General features: G+C 44.6%; 1 protein-coding gene across 1 annotated transcript; it reads right to left on the reverse strand.

The window, feature by feature from the left end:
* Positions 1-309: 309 nt before the first annotated feature.
* LOC144674530 (uncharacterized) lies at positions 310-15,279 on the reverse strand. The gene is given in 4 exon segments (XM_078535833.1): positions 310-985; positions 11,368-11,804; positions 13,744-13,847; positions 14,482-15,279. Coding segments are annotated over 4 exon segments (1,758 nt in total). The 5' UTR covers positions 15,023-15,279.
* Positions 15,280-16,973: the final 1,694 nt, after the last annotated feature.

The following is a 16,973-nucleotide window of genomic DNA, read 5'->3' on the forward strand; positions in this document are numbered from 1 at the left end:
ATTTATACTGTTTAAGGGGGCTGGAGCAAGTAAAGCAGGATAGGTCAGCGACAGGTGGAGGCTAAGGAGAGATAGACAAATGTCATGGACAAAAGACAAAAGGAGTGTTAATTGCAGTGGTGAAGACTAAAGAACGTGCTGATAGTGGCACAAAGGTAAGAAAGCAGAATGTGTGAAGAGCAGGACAAGAGTCAGCATTCTGTGAAAGAACAACATAGAAACAAGTGACAGATGGCCCTGTTGGGGGAGGGGGAGGTGCCATAACTGGGCTGGAGTTTATTAACATCAATCAAAATTCAATCACTGTTGTTACTCATGAACATGCTGGTGTTTCAGCAGGTCAGGTGACTGAGTGAATCCCTTCCCACACTTGGAGCAGATGAAAGGTCTCCCTCCAGTGTGCACTCGCTGGTGTGACAGCAGGCTGAATGACTGAGTGAATCCCTTCCCACAGTCAGAGCAGGTGAACGGCCTCTCTGCAGTGTGAGTGCGCTGGTGTACAGTGAGTTCATCTGATTCCCTGAATCTAGTGCCGCAGTGAGAGAAGCTGAACGGTCTCTCCCCAGTGTGAATTCGCCGGTGTGTCAGCAGGCTGGATGACTGAGTAAATCCCTTCCCACACTCAAAGCAGGTAAACGGCCTCTCCCCAGTGTGAACCCGCTGGTGCGTCAGCAAGTCAGATGACCGAGTAAATCCCTTCCCACACTCTGAGCAGGTGAATGGTCTCTCCCCAGTGTGAACCCGCTGGTGCGTCAGCAAGTCAGATGACCGAGTAAATCCCTTCCCACACTCTGAGCAGGTGAATGGTCTCTCCCAAGTGTGAACCCGCTGATGTGTCAGCAGGTTGGATGACTGAGTAAATCCCTTCCCACACTGGGAGCAGGTGTACGGCCTCTGCCCAGTGTGAATGCGTCGATGAATTTCCAGCAAAGACAGGGTTATGAATCCCTTTCCACAGTCCCCACATTTCCACTGTCTCTCCCCACTGTGAACGGTGTTTTTTCCTTCCATTTCAAAATCTGATAATATTCAGGTTACGATAAATTGGGTGACTCTGTCAGATCCTGATATGATGTTTGATTTGAGTTTCCTGACTGAAAATCCTTCCCTTCTAATACCCTGTGAAATGGATTTAAAATTGAAAAGAGTGTGAGAGAGAACCCACAAAAACAGGTTGTGAAATTGAGCTGAATGAATCTGGCAATTTGTGGCACTAGCAAAAAGTGGCCATAAAAGCTGCTGGATTGTAATAAAAACCCAACTAGATCAGTAATGCCCTTCAGGAGGAAACCTGCCATGCCTGGTCTGGGCCCACACAAGACTTTGGTCTCCATAAGAGGAGACTGATAGAGAGAAAGAGAGAGTGAGAATCACAGAATTGTTACAGTGCAGAAGGATTCCATTTGGCCCATCATGTCTGCACTGGCTCTCCGAATGAGCATTTCATCTAGTGCCTTTCTCCTACCTTCTCCCATAACCCCGCAGATAGTTTATTTTCAAATAATCATCTAATTCCTTCTTGGATACTTTTATGGATACTCCAACACAATCTCAGGCAGTGCATTCCAGACCCTAACCACTTGCTGTGTGAAAAAGTTTTTTCTCATATACTTTTTCCTTCTTTTACCAATCAGCTTAAATCTGTGTCCTCTGGTTCTCCATCCTTCTGCCAATGGGAACAGTTGCTCTCTATCTATTCATGCTTTTCAATACGTCTATCAAATCTCCTCTCAGCCTTCTTTTCTCCAAGGAGAACCATCCCAACTTCTCCAATCTATCTTCATAACCGAAATCTCTCATCCCTGGATCCATTCTTGTAAATCTCCTCTGCACTCCCTCCAGTGCCTTCACATCCTTCCTGAAATGCAGTGCCCAAATTACTCCAGCTGAGGTCTAACTAGTGTAGTACATAAGCTCAGCCTAACCTCCTTGCTCAAGTATTCTGTGCCCCTATTAATAAAGTCCAGGATTCCATATGTGCTATTAACTAATCTCTTAAACCGTCCTGCCACCTCTAATGATATGCGCATAGACACCCAGGTCCCTTATGCTCCTACACCCCCTTTCGTGTTGTACCCTTTATTTAATATTGTCTCTCCAAGATTTTCCAAACGAAATGCATCACCTCAGACTTCGCTGCATTAAATTTCATCTGCCATTGTTCCGCCCTTTCCATCAACTTGTCTATGTCGTTTTGAAGTTCTACGCTAGCCTCCTCACAGTTTACAATGCTTCCAAGTTTTGTATTGTATGCAAAATCATAATATTGGTGACTATACACCAAGGTTTAAATCATTTATCTGTCAGGAAAAGCAAGAGTTCCAATACCGACCCCTCGGAAACTCCACTACAAATCTTCCTCCAGCCCGGAAAACATCCATTAACCATTACTCTTTATTTCCTGTCATTCCGCCAATTCTGTATCCATGTTGTTGCTGTCCGTTTTATTCCATGAGTTATAACTTTTCTCACAAGTCTGTTGTGTGACACTGTATCAAATGCCTGGAGAGAGGTGGAGAAGCAGAAGGCGAAGTTGTTTCTAAGAAGCGGGACTGGAGGACTGATGAAGTCATCTAGTTCTCCCACCAATCAGAGTGCCTGTTAAGGGCGGGGTTTGCCGAATTAAGTGGGCGGGGCTGAGCGGTGTACTCCCTCTGGCTGCCTGGCCCAGTATTGCCCCTTATAAATATGGCGGCTGCACATTGCTCTCTATGAAGATGGCGACCGTGAACGCGGGCCACCAACCGGAAATGCCGCCCCGAATTGTGGCCAACGCGAGACAAGTAGGTTCCTTTTCTGGTGCTTGACGCCTCCACTGGGTGTTTAGCAGGCCTTTCCACCCATTCCACCGCCTCCATTATCCTCCTACAATCGACTGTTACTCACCCGTTGCACAGTCGAGATGACTCCCTCCCCCTTCAGCACCCACAATACGCATGCTCTAGCCACAGCCCGGTAATGCGCCTGCGCAATGGCCTCCTGCAATGAGTATAGGGCATATTCTCTTTCGCCGCGAATGCTGGGTAAGAACCCCGCCATTTAAAGGCGATGTTGTTGAAATGAAAATTCCGTTTAGTGATCCAATTACGACTGGGGCCATAGGGCCAAGATATAAAATTATTAAAACAATTAGTATAGAATACTAAACTTAAAAGAAGTGGCTGCAGAGACAGTCGATGCATCATTTATAATCCTCCAAAATTCCTCAAATTCTGGAAAGGTCCTAATGGTTTGGAAAATAGCTAATGTAATATCGTTATTCAAGAAAATATGGATGAAGACAGAAGCAGGAATTTTCAGGGCCATTAGCCTAACATGCGTCATAGGGAAATTGCTGGAATCCATCATTAAGGAGTTTATAGCACGATACTTAGAAAATCATAACATGATCAGGCAGAGTCAATATGGCTTTGTGAAGGGAAATCATACTTAACTAATTTATCAGAGTTTTTTGAGGGAATAACAAGCAACGTGGAAAAAAGGGGAGCCTGTAGATGTGGTGTACTTGGATTTCCAAAAGCCATTTAATAAGGTGCCACATCAAAGCTTCCTACACAAGATTAGAGAACATGGTGTAGAAGATAAAATATTAGCATGGGCGAAGGCTGGTTAGCTAACAGGAAGCAGAGAGTAGGGACAAATGGCTCTTTTTCAGGATGGCAAGATGTGACTACTGGAGTGCCACAGGGTTCAGTGCTGGGTCCTCAACTATTTACAATCTACATCAATGATTTGGATAAAGGGACTGAATTTATGGTTTCTACATTTGCCAATGACACCAAGATAGGTAGATCTTAAAAGAAGTGGCGGCACAGACTGCAGATGCATTGGTTATACTCTTCCAAATTTCCTTAGATTCTGGAAATGGATTGGAAAATAGCAAAAGCAACATTGTTATTCAAGAAAGGAAGGAGGCAGAAAGCAGGAAACGAAAGGCCAGTTAGCATAACATCTATCATAAGGAAAATGCTAGAATCCATTATTGAGGAGGTTAAAGCAGGATACTTAGATAATCAAGATTTGATCAGGTTGAACCAACATGGCTTTGTGAAAGGGAAATTGTGTTTAACTAATCTGTTAGAGTTTTTTGATGAAGTAACATTCAAGGTGGATACAGGGAAACCAACAGATATGGTGTACTTGGATTTGCAGAAGGCATTTGATAAGGTGCCACATAAAAGATTGTTGCACAATACAAAGACACATGGTGTAGGAGGTAACATATTAGCATAGATAAATGATTGCTTGGCTAACAGTAAGCAGAAAGCAGAGATAAATCTGTCTTTTTCGGATTGGCAAGCTGTAACTAGCGGAGTGTCACAGGGATCATTGCTGGGTCCTCAACAATTTACAATCTACATCAATGATTTGGATGAAGGGTCCGAATGTATGGTAGCTAAATTTGCTGATGACATGAATAGAGATAGGAAAAGAAGTTGTCAAGAGGAAGTCGAGAGTCTGCAAAGTGATATGGACAGGTTAAGTGCGTGGGCAAAAATTTGACAGATGGAGTATAACGTGGGAAAATGTGAACTTGTCCACTCTGGCAGGAAGAATAGAAAACAGTCTACAATACAAGTGGAGAGTAGAACTCAGTAATACAGAGGGCTCTGGTCCTCGAGCCCATTCTGCCATTTAATAACATCATGGCTGATCTGATTTTTGCCTCAACTTCACATTCCAGCTACCCCCAATAACCTTTGGCTCCTTTGTTAGTCAAGATTAGCCAAGTTCCTCAGGGTAGTGTCCTAGGCCCAATCATCTTCAGCTGCTTCATCAATGACAGACCTTCCATCATAAGGTCAGAAGTGTGGATGTTCGCTGATGATTGTACAATGTTCAGAACCATTTGTGACTCCTCAAATACTGAAATATCCATGTCCAAATACAGCAAGACCTGCACAATATCCAGGCATGGGCTGACAAGAGGCAAGTAACACTTACACCACACAACTGCCAGGCAATGACCATCTCCAACAAGAAAGAATCTAACCTCTACATTCAAGGGCATTACCATCAGTGAATCCCCCACTGTCAACATCCTGGGGGTTACCACTGACCACATCATTGAAGATATAAATACTGTGGTCACAAGAGCAGGTCAGAGGCTTGGAATCGTGTGGCCAGGAACTCAACTCCTGACTTCCCAAAGTCTGCCCACCACCGACGAGACACAAGTCTGGAGTGTAATGGAATACTCCCCACTTGCCTGGATGAGTGCACCTCCAACAACACTCAAGAAGCTCGAAACCATCCAGGACAAAGCAGCCCGCTTGATTGGCACCCCATCCACATACATTGACTCCCTCCACCACCTAAGTACAGTGGCAGCAGTGTGTACCATCTACAAGATTCATTGCAGAAACTTACCAAGGCTCCTTAGGCAGCACCTTCCATACCCTATAAGTGATCTAGAAGGACAAGGGCAGCAGATAGATGGGAACACCACCACCTGGAAGTTCCCCTCCAAACCACTCACATCCTGACTTAGAAATATATTGCCTTTATTTCACTGTCGCTGGGTCAAAATCCTGGAACTCCCTCCCTAACAGCACTGTGGGTATACCTACGCCACATGGACTGCAGTAGTTCAAGAAGGCAACTCACCACCACCTTCTCAAGGGCAATTAGGGATGGGCAACAAATGCTGGTCTAGCCAGTAGCACCCACATCTCATGAATGAATAAGAAAAAAATCTACTACTGCCTTTAAAATATTCATTGACACTGCCTCCACTGTTCTCTGGGGAACAGAGTTCCAAAGATTCACAACTGGCCGAGAGAAAAAAAATTCTTCTCATCTCCATCTTAATTGGGAGACCTTTTATTTTAAAATGTGCCCCCTCGTTCTAGTTTCTCCCCCGAGGGGAAAGATCCTTTCAGCATCTATCCTGTCAAGTCCTCTCAGGATCTTATATGTTTCAGGAAGATCACCTCTCCATTTTCTAAATGCCAATGGATACAGGCCCAGCCTGTCCAACCTTTCTTCATAAGATAACCCCCTTCATCCCAGAAATCAACCAAGTTTACCTTCTCTGAACCGCTTCTAATGCATTTATATCCTTTCTTAAATAAGGAGACCAATACTGTACACAGTACTCCAGATGTGGTCTCACCAATGTCCTGTAGAACTGTAGTGAAACATCCCTACTTTTATATTCCATTCCCCTTGTAATAGACAACAACATTCCATTTGCCTTCCTAATCGCTTGCTCTACCTGCAGACTAACCTTTTCTGATTCATTTACCAGGGCACCCAGATCTCTCTGCCTCAGAGCTCTGTGGTCTCTCTCCATTTAAATAATATTCTGCTTTTCTATTCTTCCTGCCAAAGTGGACAAGTTCACTTTTCCTACATTATACTCCATTTGCTTGTCCACTCTCTCTAAATAGTAGAGGTTCTATACAAATAGTATATTTTTATCCTGATATATAAATATACTTACATATAAATAGTTGAGTTATATAAATATGTGAGGCTCCAGAACTGATGCCTGAGGCACTCCACTCATCACAGCTTGCCAACCTGAAAAAGACCCATTTATTGCTACTCTCTGCTTCCAGTTAGCTAACTAATCTGCTATCCATGCTAATATGTTACCCCTTACACCATGAGTTCTTATTTTGCATCACTACCTTATTGGCATGTCACCAAATAATGCTCTGGGTATTGGTGAATGGAACTGCAGAGGGCAATTGAAGCAGGAAGTGAGGAGAGGAAACCATATAAAAGTTCACTCATGACCTTTAGGGAAGGAAATCTGCCATCCTTACCTGGCCTGGCCTACACGAGACTCCAGACCACAGCAATGTGGTTGACTCTTAACTACCCTCAAATGGCAATTAGGGATGGGCAACAAATGTTAGCACTGCCTGCAATACCCATCCCAGGAAATAAATTAAAGAAAGGAGTGACAAATGGATATTCTTCAGACTATCCAGTTCTCTCCCAGGGTTGGTGTTTTGACCATTGCTCTTCTCAATATAAAGGAATGATTGGGTTTCGCTTTATGGGTTTAAAATCAAAATTTCCAGATGATTTTACAATAGGAAATGGGCAGAACAGTGAAGAGGAATATAAGTGACTCACTGTGAATACATAGGTTAGTAACTCGTGCAGGTAACATGTCAGATTAAATTTAACACAGAAAATATGAAGTGATATATTTCCTCAATTAAAAAGCTAAAATATTCACTAAATGCTTATGGTTTAGAAGGATTGGAGAAACAGAACAGTAAAGACAGGGAAGATTCTAGTTTACATTTTCTCATTAATAAACACACTGATGAGGTTTCATGTCAGCAACTTTAATACCTTCTAAAGAAATACAGAAATAAAGAAATGAGCAGATTCACGCCCTCTACTCTATTTTATATTGTTCCATCAATCTGAGTAAACATCCAAGTCCCAAGTGTCATAGAGAGTCATAGAGGTCTACAGCACAGAAAAAGGCCCTTCGGTCCATCACGTCTGCGCCATTGAAGCAAGTACCGAACTATTCTAATCCCATTTTCCAGCACTAGGCCCATAGCTTTGATTGCCATGGCATCGCAAGTGCACTTCCAAATACTTCTGAAATGTTATGAGGGTTTCTTCCTCTACCACCCTTTCAGGCAGTGAGTTCCAGATTCCCATCACCCTCTGGGTGAAAAAATTCTTCCTCACAGCCCCTCAAAACCTCCTTCCCCCTACCTTAAATCTATGCCCCCTGGTTATTGATCCCTCCACCAAGGGGAAAAGTTCCTTCCTGTCTACCCTATCTATGCCCCTCATAATTTTATACACCTCAATCATGTCCCCCCTCAATCTCCTCTGCTCCAGGGAAAATAACCCCAGTCTATCCAATCTCCCCTCACAACTAAAACTCTCCAGCCTAGACAACATCCTGGTAAATCTCCTCTGCACTCTCTCCAGTGCAATCACCTCCTTCCTATAATGCGGATTCCAGAACTGCACGCAATACTCTAGCTGTGGCCTAACCAGCATTTTATTCAGTTCCAGCATAACCTCCCTGTTCTTATATTCTATGCTTTGGCTAATAAAGGCAAGTATCCCATATGCCTTCTTAACCACTTGTCACGCTACCTTAAGGGACCGGTGGACATGCACACCAAGGTCACTCTGATCCTCAGTACTTCCCAGGGTCCTACCATTCATCGTTTTATTCCCGTGCCTTGTTTGTCCTGCCCAAGTGCATCACCTCACGCTTCTCTGGATTAAATTCCATTTGCCACTGATCAGCCCATCTGTACAGCCTGTCTATATCCTCCTGTAATCTAAGGCTATCCTCCTCACGATTTACCACCCCACCAATTTTCATGCCATCCGCGAACTTACTGATCAACCCTCCTACATTCAAGTCTAAATTGTTTATATATACCACAAATAGCAAGGGACCCAACACCAATCCCTGTGGAACCCCACTGGACACAGGCATCCAGTCACAAAAACACCCCTCGACCATCACCGTCTGCTTCCTGCCACTCAGCCAATTCTGGATCCAATTTGCCAAATTGCCTTGGATCCCATGGGCTCTTATCTTCATTATCAGTCTCCCATGCGGGATCTTATCAACAGCCTTGCTGAAGTCCAAGTAGACTACGTCAAATGCACTGCCCTCATCTACACACCTGGTCACCTCTTCAAAAAATTCAATCAAATTGGTCAGACATGACCTCCCCTTAAAATAACCATGCTGACTGTCCTTGATTAATCCCTGCCTCTCCAACTGTAGATTAATTCTGTCCCTCAGAGTTGCTTCCAATAGTTTCCCCACCACTGAGGTTAGACTGACCGGCCTGTAGTTCCCTATTTATACCTTCCTCCCTTCTTGAATAATGGTATCACATTGGCTGTCCTCTGGCACCTCTCCTGTGGCCAGAGAGGTATTGAAAATTATTGCCAGCACCCCTGCTATCTCCTCCCTTGCTTCACTCAACAGCCTGGGATACATTTCATCTGGGCCTGGAGATATATCTCCTTTTAAGCCTGCCAGACCATTTAGAACCTCCTCCCTTTCAATTCTAATTTGTTTAATTATATCACAGTCCTTCTACCTGATTTCCATACCCACGTCGTCCCTCTCACTTGTGAACACAAACACAAAGCATTCATTTAGAAACCTACCTACTTCTTCCGGCTACACACACATTACCACTGTGGTCCTTAATGGGCCCGACTCTTTCCCTACTTATCCTCTTACTCTTAATGTACTTGTAAAATAACTTTGGATTTTCCTTTATTTTACCTGCCAATGTTTTTTCATGCCCCCTTTTTGCTCTCCTAATCTCCTTTTTATGTTCCCCCCTACACATTCTATATTCCTCTTGGGCTTCCGTTGTTTTGAGCCCAGGGTATCTGCCATAAGCCTCCCTTTATCCAATCCACAGTCACTTACATGGTCAGCCAGCTGGATGGAACCCCGGGCACCCTGAGCTTGATCTCCGGTATCTTCAGTCCTGATTGCACCCTTACATCAGAACCCTTCACTTTTATACTCTGTAGTGATCCAGCTCTGGCCCCTGACTCTTTGTCTCCTCTGTTGGGTTTTGGCAGGAAGTGAGGAAAAGACAGCTGGAATTTCTCTAATCCGTGATTTACAAGGACACCTTCCCTCGTTCCCAGCAGTTACTTTTCTTCAGTAATTTTCTCATTCTCCCTAAACTCCCCTGCCTACTCTTAATTCTGTTATTTCTTTTAGTTTTACATTATAGATATAAACATCATAGATGATAATCTAATCTATTCCATTCCTCACTTTGTTTACATTTCTGTTGTGGTTAATAACAGACAAACTCTGTCCTTTCCCCTAATCTGATTAGAGTTTCCAATGAGTCGATTCTGTGGAATGGAATGTCTTATCAGTGTTTCCATGGTGACCTGTCTGCAGTGAAGAGTCTGTTTGAGTTTCTAACTCTGACTAAACTTCTCTATCCCATAATATACGTTAGATCAGACATTGGATGTCAATGTATTTTAGTCATGTTGTGTTAATACCTCTAAAACCTACAAGGTATTCAGAGACACAAACCTTTAATGGTGGGAGGACAAGTTGGTAAAATCCTGGGTTTTATAATTCGGGGTGTAGAGTTCAAAAGGACAGAGGTCATGTAAACCTGTGCAAATCATTGGCTAGGCTGCGGTTAGAATATTGAGTCAAGTTTTGGGGATCTTACACCAGGAAGGATGTCAAGGCCATGGAGAGGGTGCAGAAGCGATTCACTGAGATGATCCCAGGGAAGAGAGGCTTTAGTTATCAGGAGAGATTAGAGAAACTGGGGCTCTTTTCATTAGAACAAAGGCCGATTGGAGATCTGAGGGAGAGGTTCAACATTTCATCAGGTAAATGAGGAAAAACTGTTTCCACCAGTCGGTGAGTCAGTAACTAGAGGACATCAAATTCAAATCATCACCAAAAGACTCAGAGCCAGGAATGGGATATGGAGCAGACTGTACAATAATGTCCAGGACACTCACTGTCCCTCCAGCTCTCTGTCTACACTGTCCCATCAAACACTCCGAGGGCAGGAACACGGGTGTGTTACTGATACCTCCCCAGGGTATCCGGGTGAGAAGAGGCACTCTAGAAGGTAAGGGGAGCTGGAAGCTGTCCATGAAAGTGGCCAAGGTTCTGAGAACTGGAAAAATCCAAAGTAATGATGAGGTGTTAGCCATGGCTCAGAGGTTGCATTCTCATGTCTGAGTCAGGAGGTTGTGGGTTCAAATCCACCTCTAGAATTTGAACATAAAATCTAGGCTGACATCCCACTGCAGTACTGAGAGAGCCCTGCAATGTCTGAGGTCCTGTCTTTCAGATGAGATGGAACGGGCAGGTGTAAGAGATCCATTGGGGCTATTTCAAAGAGCAGGAGATTTCTCCCCAGATTCTTGGTCAATATTTGTCCCTCAATCAATATCACTAAAGCAGACTATCTGGGTATTATCAACTTCTTGTCTGTGGGATCTTGCTGTGTACAAATGAGTTGCTGTATTTCCTACATTCCAACATCGACTGCACTTCAAAGGAATTTCATTGGCTGTAAAATGCTTTGGGACATCCTGATGTCATGAAAGGCTCTGCAGAAATACAAATCCTACTTTAACAGAGGAGAAAAGGCCCAAAAATGGAACAGTCAAGAACAGGATTTCAATTAATCTTCTCTTATCCTGGAGAAGACAAATATTCCACACACTGTGTTTGACACCAAGCTGGTTTATTTGATGTTTATCCAGAATATTAATCTCCAGCCCAGTTATTGGGGTCATTAACATCAGCAGAAACAAACACCAAGTATCAAAATGAACATGGTTCAGTTCTGGATGTGACTAACAGAAGCAATAATATCAAGATCGAAACCCTGCATTTACTTGTGAACTCGCTGGTGTCTCTGTAGGTGGGATTAATTAATGAATCTCTTCCCACATATGGAGCAGTTGAATGGCCTCTCCCCAGTGTGAACTTGTTGGTGTGTCAGGAGGCTGGATGACTGAGTGAATCCATTTCCACACACAGAGCAGGTGAACGGTTTCTCCCCAGTGTGAATACGTTGGTGAGTCAGCAAATCTGGTTTTCTTTTCAAGCTCTTCTCACAGTCAGAACATGTAAACGGTTTATCAGAATGAACAAGTTTGTGTGTCTGAAGGCAGGACAACCGAGTGAATCCCTTCCCACACATGGGGCAGGTGAACGGCCTCTCCCCAGTGTGAGTGCATCGATGAGCTTCCAGGTGGGATGGGGAACTGAATCTCTTCTCACAGTCCCCACATTTCCACGGTTTCTCCATGGTGTTGATGCCCTTGTGCCTCTCCAGGTTGGATGATCAGTTCACACTTCGACCAGACACAGAACACGTGTACAGTCTCTCCCCACTGTGAATGGTGTGATGTTTCCTCAGGTTCTGTGACTGGTTAAAGCTCTTGCCACAGTCAGTGCACTGGAACACTCTCACTCGAGTGTGTGTGTGTGTCTCGGTGATTTTCCAGTTACACTGATGTTTGAAATCTTTTCCTGCAGCCAGAACAGAGAAACATTTCTCCTTCCAGATTCAAAGGCCGTGATATTCAGGTCCTTCTGAATCTAGTTACTCTGTCAGATCTTGATATGAAGCTTGGTTTGAGTTTCCTGTCTGTAATTCCCCTGTTTAAGGTTTTTACAAAAACAATCACCAAGGACAGAACAAACATTTCTCTTGCTTTGAGTTTGCTGTGTGTAAATCCTCTCCTTCTAATCCCTGATTTTGAGTTTCCAAAATCCACCACTGTCAGCCCAGGATACAAACTCTGAATTATTATTTGAAGGGGAAGGGTGAACAGGGTTACAGGGAGAAGGCAGGGGAATGGCACGAGGTGAATTGCTTGTTCGGAGAGCCAGCACAGACATGATGGGCTGACTGGCCTCCTTCTGTGCTGTAACCATTCTGTGATTCTGTGAAATTCACAATATTCTCTCCTGTTTCCTGGCCCAGGATGATCGTGCATGCGCCCTGCTGCACACTGTCCCCCTAACCCGGGCCTGTCACTGGGGAATGCCGGACCGGTGCAAACATGGATTTGGGGTTTGCGGCCTACAGAAAGTATTTGTGAAGCTTCCTCACCCACCAGCCGGCTCCATCACTCCCTCTGTCTCCCCTCGACTGCTTACCGACTGCAGATACGAAAAACAAGTGTCATCCATGGCCATCACTCACACTGAGCATGCTCCAAACCCTGTTTGAAACTGTGCCTGTGCACTGGTCTCCTGTGGTGTAGATAGGGGACATTCCCCACCGTGGGGAATGCTGGGCAAATGTCCCACCACTGGAGGTTGCAGTTTGTGAATTTTGTTCTGTGATCGGTGGAGGTTCGGGCTGGAGGGCCAATCAGTATAATGAGGAGCAAAATTATACAGAAGCCCAAGTGCACAGACCCTCCATTATCCACCAGAAGGAATGGGGGTTAGTGAAGAATCGAGGGTCCCCCAAACAGCAGAAATAACAGCAAAATCTAACCCCGACAGTCAGATGTGAACTCACTGTTGTCTCAGCAGGTCGGATGAACGAGTGAATCTCTGCTCACACACAGAACATTTAAACAGCCTCTCTCCAGTAACAATGCACTGAACCATTTGATCTTTTTAAACTGGGATGTTAACAGGTGAGAAAACTGGCGGAAATCCCTTCACATGCGTGAAGTTTCTGAACCGTTTCTCAATGTGTCTGTCCTGCCAGTAGATGGAGTGAGCAAGTTAATCCTTTACCTCATGCAGTTGGTGAACACCCTCTCCCTGGCAGGACTGGACCAAGTTTCCAGCTCAGATGGGAAACTGAATCCGCCCACAGTCAATATCAACAACAGCTTGCATTTGTATAGCGCTTGCACCATCCTGTTCTGATGACGATCTGCTCAATGGTTGTAAGATGGCTACATGTTGGTAACAGTTATTCAGGTTAAACTTAGTACATTGTGTTTGAGCAGCAGTTTATAAAGTACAAAGAAGAATTTGATTCTGCACTATTGTCCATTGGGATGTAGGAGGGGCCTCATTTCTCTGATTCACATCCGTGTTTAAGCCAATTTGGAGCAGTGACCTTCCTGACCTTTCCAAACTGAGAATGTCTCAAACCCACTGGGATAAATCCCCAAACCTGGAATCACGAAAAATCCATCCAATCATTGATCTCCTATAGTCCCATTCTAGCCAATCATTAGCCTAGTAGGTTCTGTCTCTGGGTAGAGTTCCTGAGCCTCCCCCTATTGGCTTTTCACCCTGGGCCTGAGCACAAACACAAACTGGGTGTCTGTTTCCATGGTGCTGAGGTAACCCAGGACCTTCATGGTGACGAGTGTTCTAACTGTGTCAAAGCTGAATGCTGGAAATTAGTAACAAGGATTTCTAATTGATAATATTCCCCAGGTTTACAAGAGCTCGCTGTATTTCCACAATCAAAGAAGAACTTCCGCTTGTTCTTTCCTCAGGATAATAAGGGAGTTTTTGCAACACCAAAGCCACTTCTCACACATTCAAAACCTTGAGGCAGTAGAAAGTCCAAGGCAGTACATCTCATTGCACAGAGAATCTATTCAGAGAAATGTTTCTGACCATTTAATGCTTGCAATGCCTAATTTCTCAAAATACCCTCAACAGCCCCATCTTCTTACACAGCTCTCACTGTTCATTAATGTTTAACATGATCAGTCTCTCCTCAATCTTCCTATCGAAGTGTACCACCTCACATTTTTCTGTGTTGAATTTTGTCAGGCTTTGTGCCTGCCCAATCCAGCAGCCTGTTGATGTCCTCTTGAAGTTTCAGCAGGTTATTTGTAATTGTGAAGCTCTTCTCAGTCAGAGCATTTGAAACGTCTTTTATCAGAGTGAAGATGTTGATGTGTCAAGAGGTGGCTGAACAAGTAGATCCCTTCCCACACACGGAGCAGATAAATAGCAGCAGTAAGAGCCTCCTCTAAATGTGCACACGCTGGTGTCTCAGCAGATGTGAGTGAAACCCTTTCCACAGATGGAACAGGTGAATGGTGTCTCTCCATTGTGAATGCCCTGGTGTGTTAACAGCCTGGACGAAACAGTGAATCCCTTCCCACACAGCAAGCAGGTGAACGGCCTCTCCACAGTGTGAACTCGCTGGTGTGCCAGAAGGAGGGATGAGGAAATGAATCCTTTCCCACACTCGGAGCAGCTGAATGGCTTCTCTCCGGTGTGAACTCGCTCGTGTGACAGAAGACGGGATGAAACAGTGAATCGCTTCCCACAGAGAGAGCAGGTGAACGGCCTCTCCCCAGTGTGAACTCGCTCGTGTGTCACAAGATGGGATGCACAACTAAACCCCTTTCCACATACAGAACAAATGAATGGTCTCTCCCCAGTGTGAACTCGCTGGTGTGTCAGCAGGATAGATGACTGAGTGAATCCCTTCCCACACACACAGCAGGTGAATGGCCTCTCCCCAGTGTGAGTGCATCGATGAGTTTCCAGCTTGGATGGGTTATTGAATCCCTTCCCACAGTCCACACATTTCCATGGTTTCTCCATGGCGTGGATGTCCTTGAGTTTCTCCAGGTTGCATGTCCAGCTGAAGCCTTGTCCACACACACAACACGTACATGATTTCTCCCCGCTGTGAATAGTGTGATATTTTTTCAAGCTGTGTAACTGGTTAAAGCTCTTTCCACAGTTAGTTCACTGCAACACTCCCACTCAGATATCTGTGTCTCGGTGCTTTTGCAATCACATTGATGCTTGAAATCTTTTCCCTCAGACAGAACGGACAAACGTTTCCCTTTCCATATGCAAAGGCCAATGATATTCAATGATGAATCCAGTGACTATGTCAGATCCTGATGTGATGTTTGGTTTGAATTTTCCATTTGCGCATCCTCCCCTTATAATGCCCTGTAAAAGGAGTTTAGCAAAGTCAACAATAAGTACAGGGTGAAAATTCAGAACAGACAATTCAAGTCACTATCGAACATTTTTCCCTCTCTTGTTCCCCGAAACTGTAAATCCCCATCCTACACACTCTCCCTCCTCCCTGGGCTGATATTCAAAACCATCTCACCATCTCTGCCATTTCCCAGTTATCTCCCTCCCTCCCTCTACTCTGGCTAGGTTCAGTTCTCTGGTGCCTGTGTGGAGAGTTAGAATAAAATCAACGAATCAATGATTTTCTCTCCTGGTCACTGGGAACCTGAAGCTCTGCCCACTTTATTCTAGCCCCCAAATTACCAGATTCATTCAGCTCAGTATCACAACCTGCCTTTCTGTTTTTGTGATTCCCTCACACTCCCTTGTCCTGTTTTAAATTCATTTTTCAACGTGTTGGAAGAGGTGGATTTACAGATGGGAAACACAAACCGAACATCATATCAAGTTCTGACAGAGTCATGAGGATCTGAATATCATCGGCCTTTGAACATGGAAGCAAAGGGACCCGTTTCCAGCCTGGATAAACCGTATACGTGTTTTGTGTGTGTGGACGAGGCTTCAGCTCTTCTGCCCGAACACAAAACCAGCGCAGTCACACTGGAGAGAAACTGGAAATGTGGGGACTGTGGAAAGGTTTTCAGTTACCCATCAGAGCTGGAAACTCATTCGTGCAGTCACACCGGGGTCACACTTACCACAAACAGAGAAGGCAGCCCTGTTTGTCCTTCCACAATCAGATGCAGATGATACCCAGGTCCTGGTGAATTGAGGGACTTACGTCCTTGGCTTGCTGCATTGTTCCAGTGAAGCTCAACGCAAACTGTAGGAACAGCACCTCATCTTCCGACTAGGTACTTTACAGCCTTCCGGACTGAATATTGAGTTCAACAATTTTAGATCTTGAACTCCCTCCTCCATCCCCACCCCCTTTCCGTTTCTTCCCCCTCCTTTTTGTTTTTTCCAATAATTTATATAGATTTTTCTTTTCCCACCTATTTCCATTACTTTTAAATGTATTTCCACCCATTGTTTATCTATACCTTTTATGCCCTTTTAGTCTTATTTCACCCCACCCCCACTAGAGCTATCTGTACCTTGCTTGTCCTGCTCTCCACTCTTAATGAGCATATTCTTTTAGATAATATCACCACCTTCAACACCTCTTTGTTCTTTTGTCTGTGACATCTTTTGGTTATCTCCTCCTATCACTGCTTGCTTGTCCCAACAACCCCCCCCTTCTCCCCACCACCCTTAAACCAGCTTATATTTCACCCCTTTCCTATTTTTACTTAGTTCTGTTGAAGGGTCATGAGGACTCGAAACGTCAACTTTGTTCTTCTCCGCCGATGCTGCCAGACCTGCTGAGTTTTGCCAGGTATTTCTGTTTCTGACTTGCTCAGATCCTGATGGGATCTTTGGTTTGAATTTCCTGGTTCCAAATCCCATCATCCCTGTCGCCGCGCATGCGCCCGGCTGCACGCCCTCCCTTCTCAAGATGGCGGTGCGGCCGTTACCCTCGGGCCTGTCATCAGAAACCCCTCAACTGCTGTTCCGCTTG

This window comes from Cetorhinus maximus, unplaced genomic scaffold (assembly GCF_964194155.1).
Source record: "Cetorhinus maximus unplaced genomic scaffold, sCetMax3.hap1.1 HAP1_SCAFFOLD_684, whole genome shotgun sequence".
Classification (NCBI taxonomy): Eukaryota; Metazoa; Chordata; class Chondrichthyes; order Lamniformes; family Cetorhinidae; genus Cetorhinus; species Cetorhinus maximus.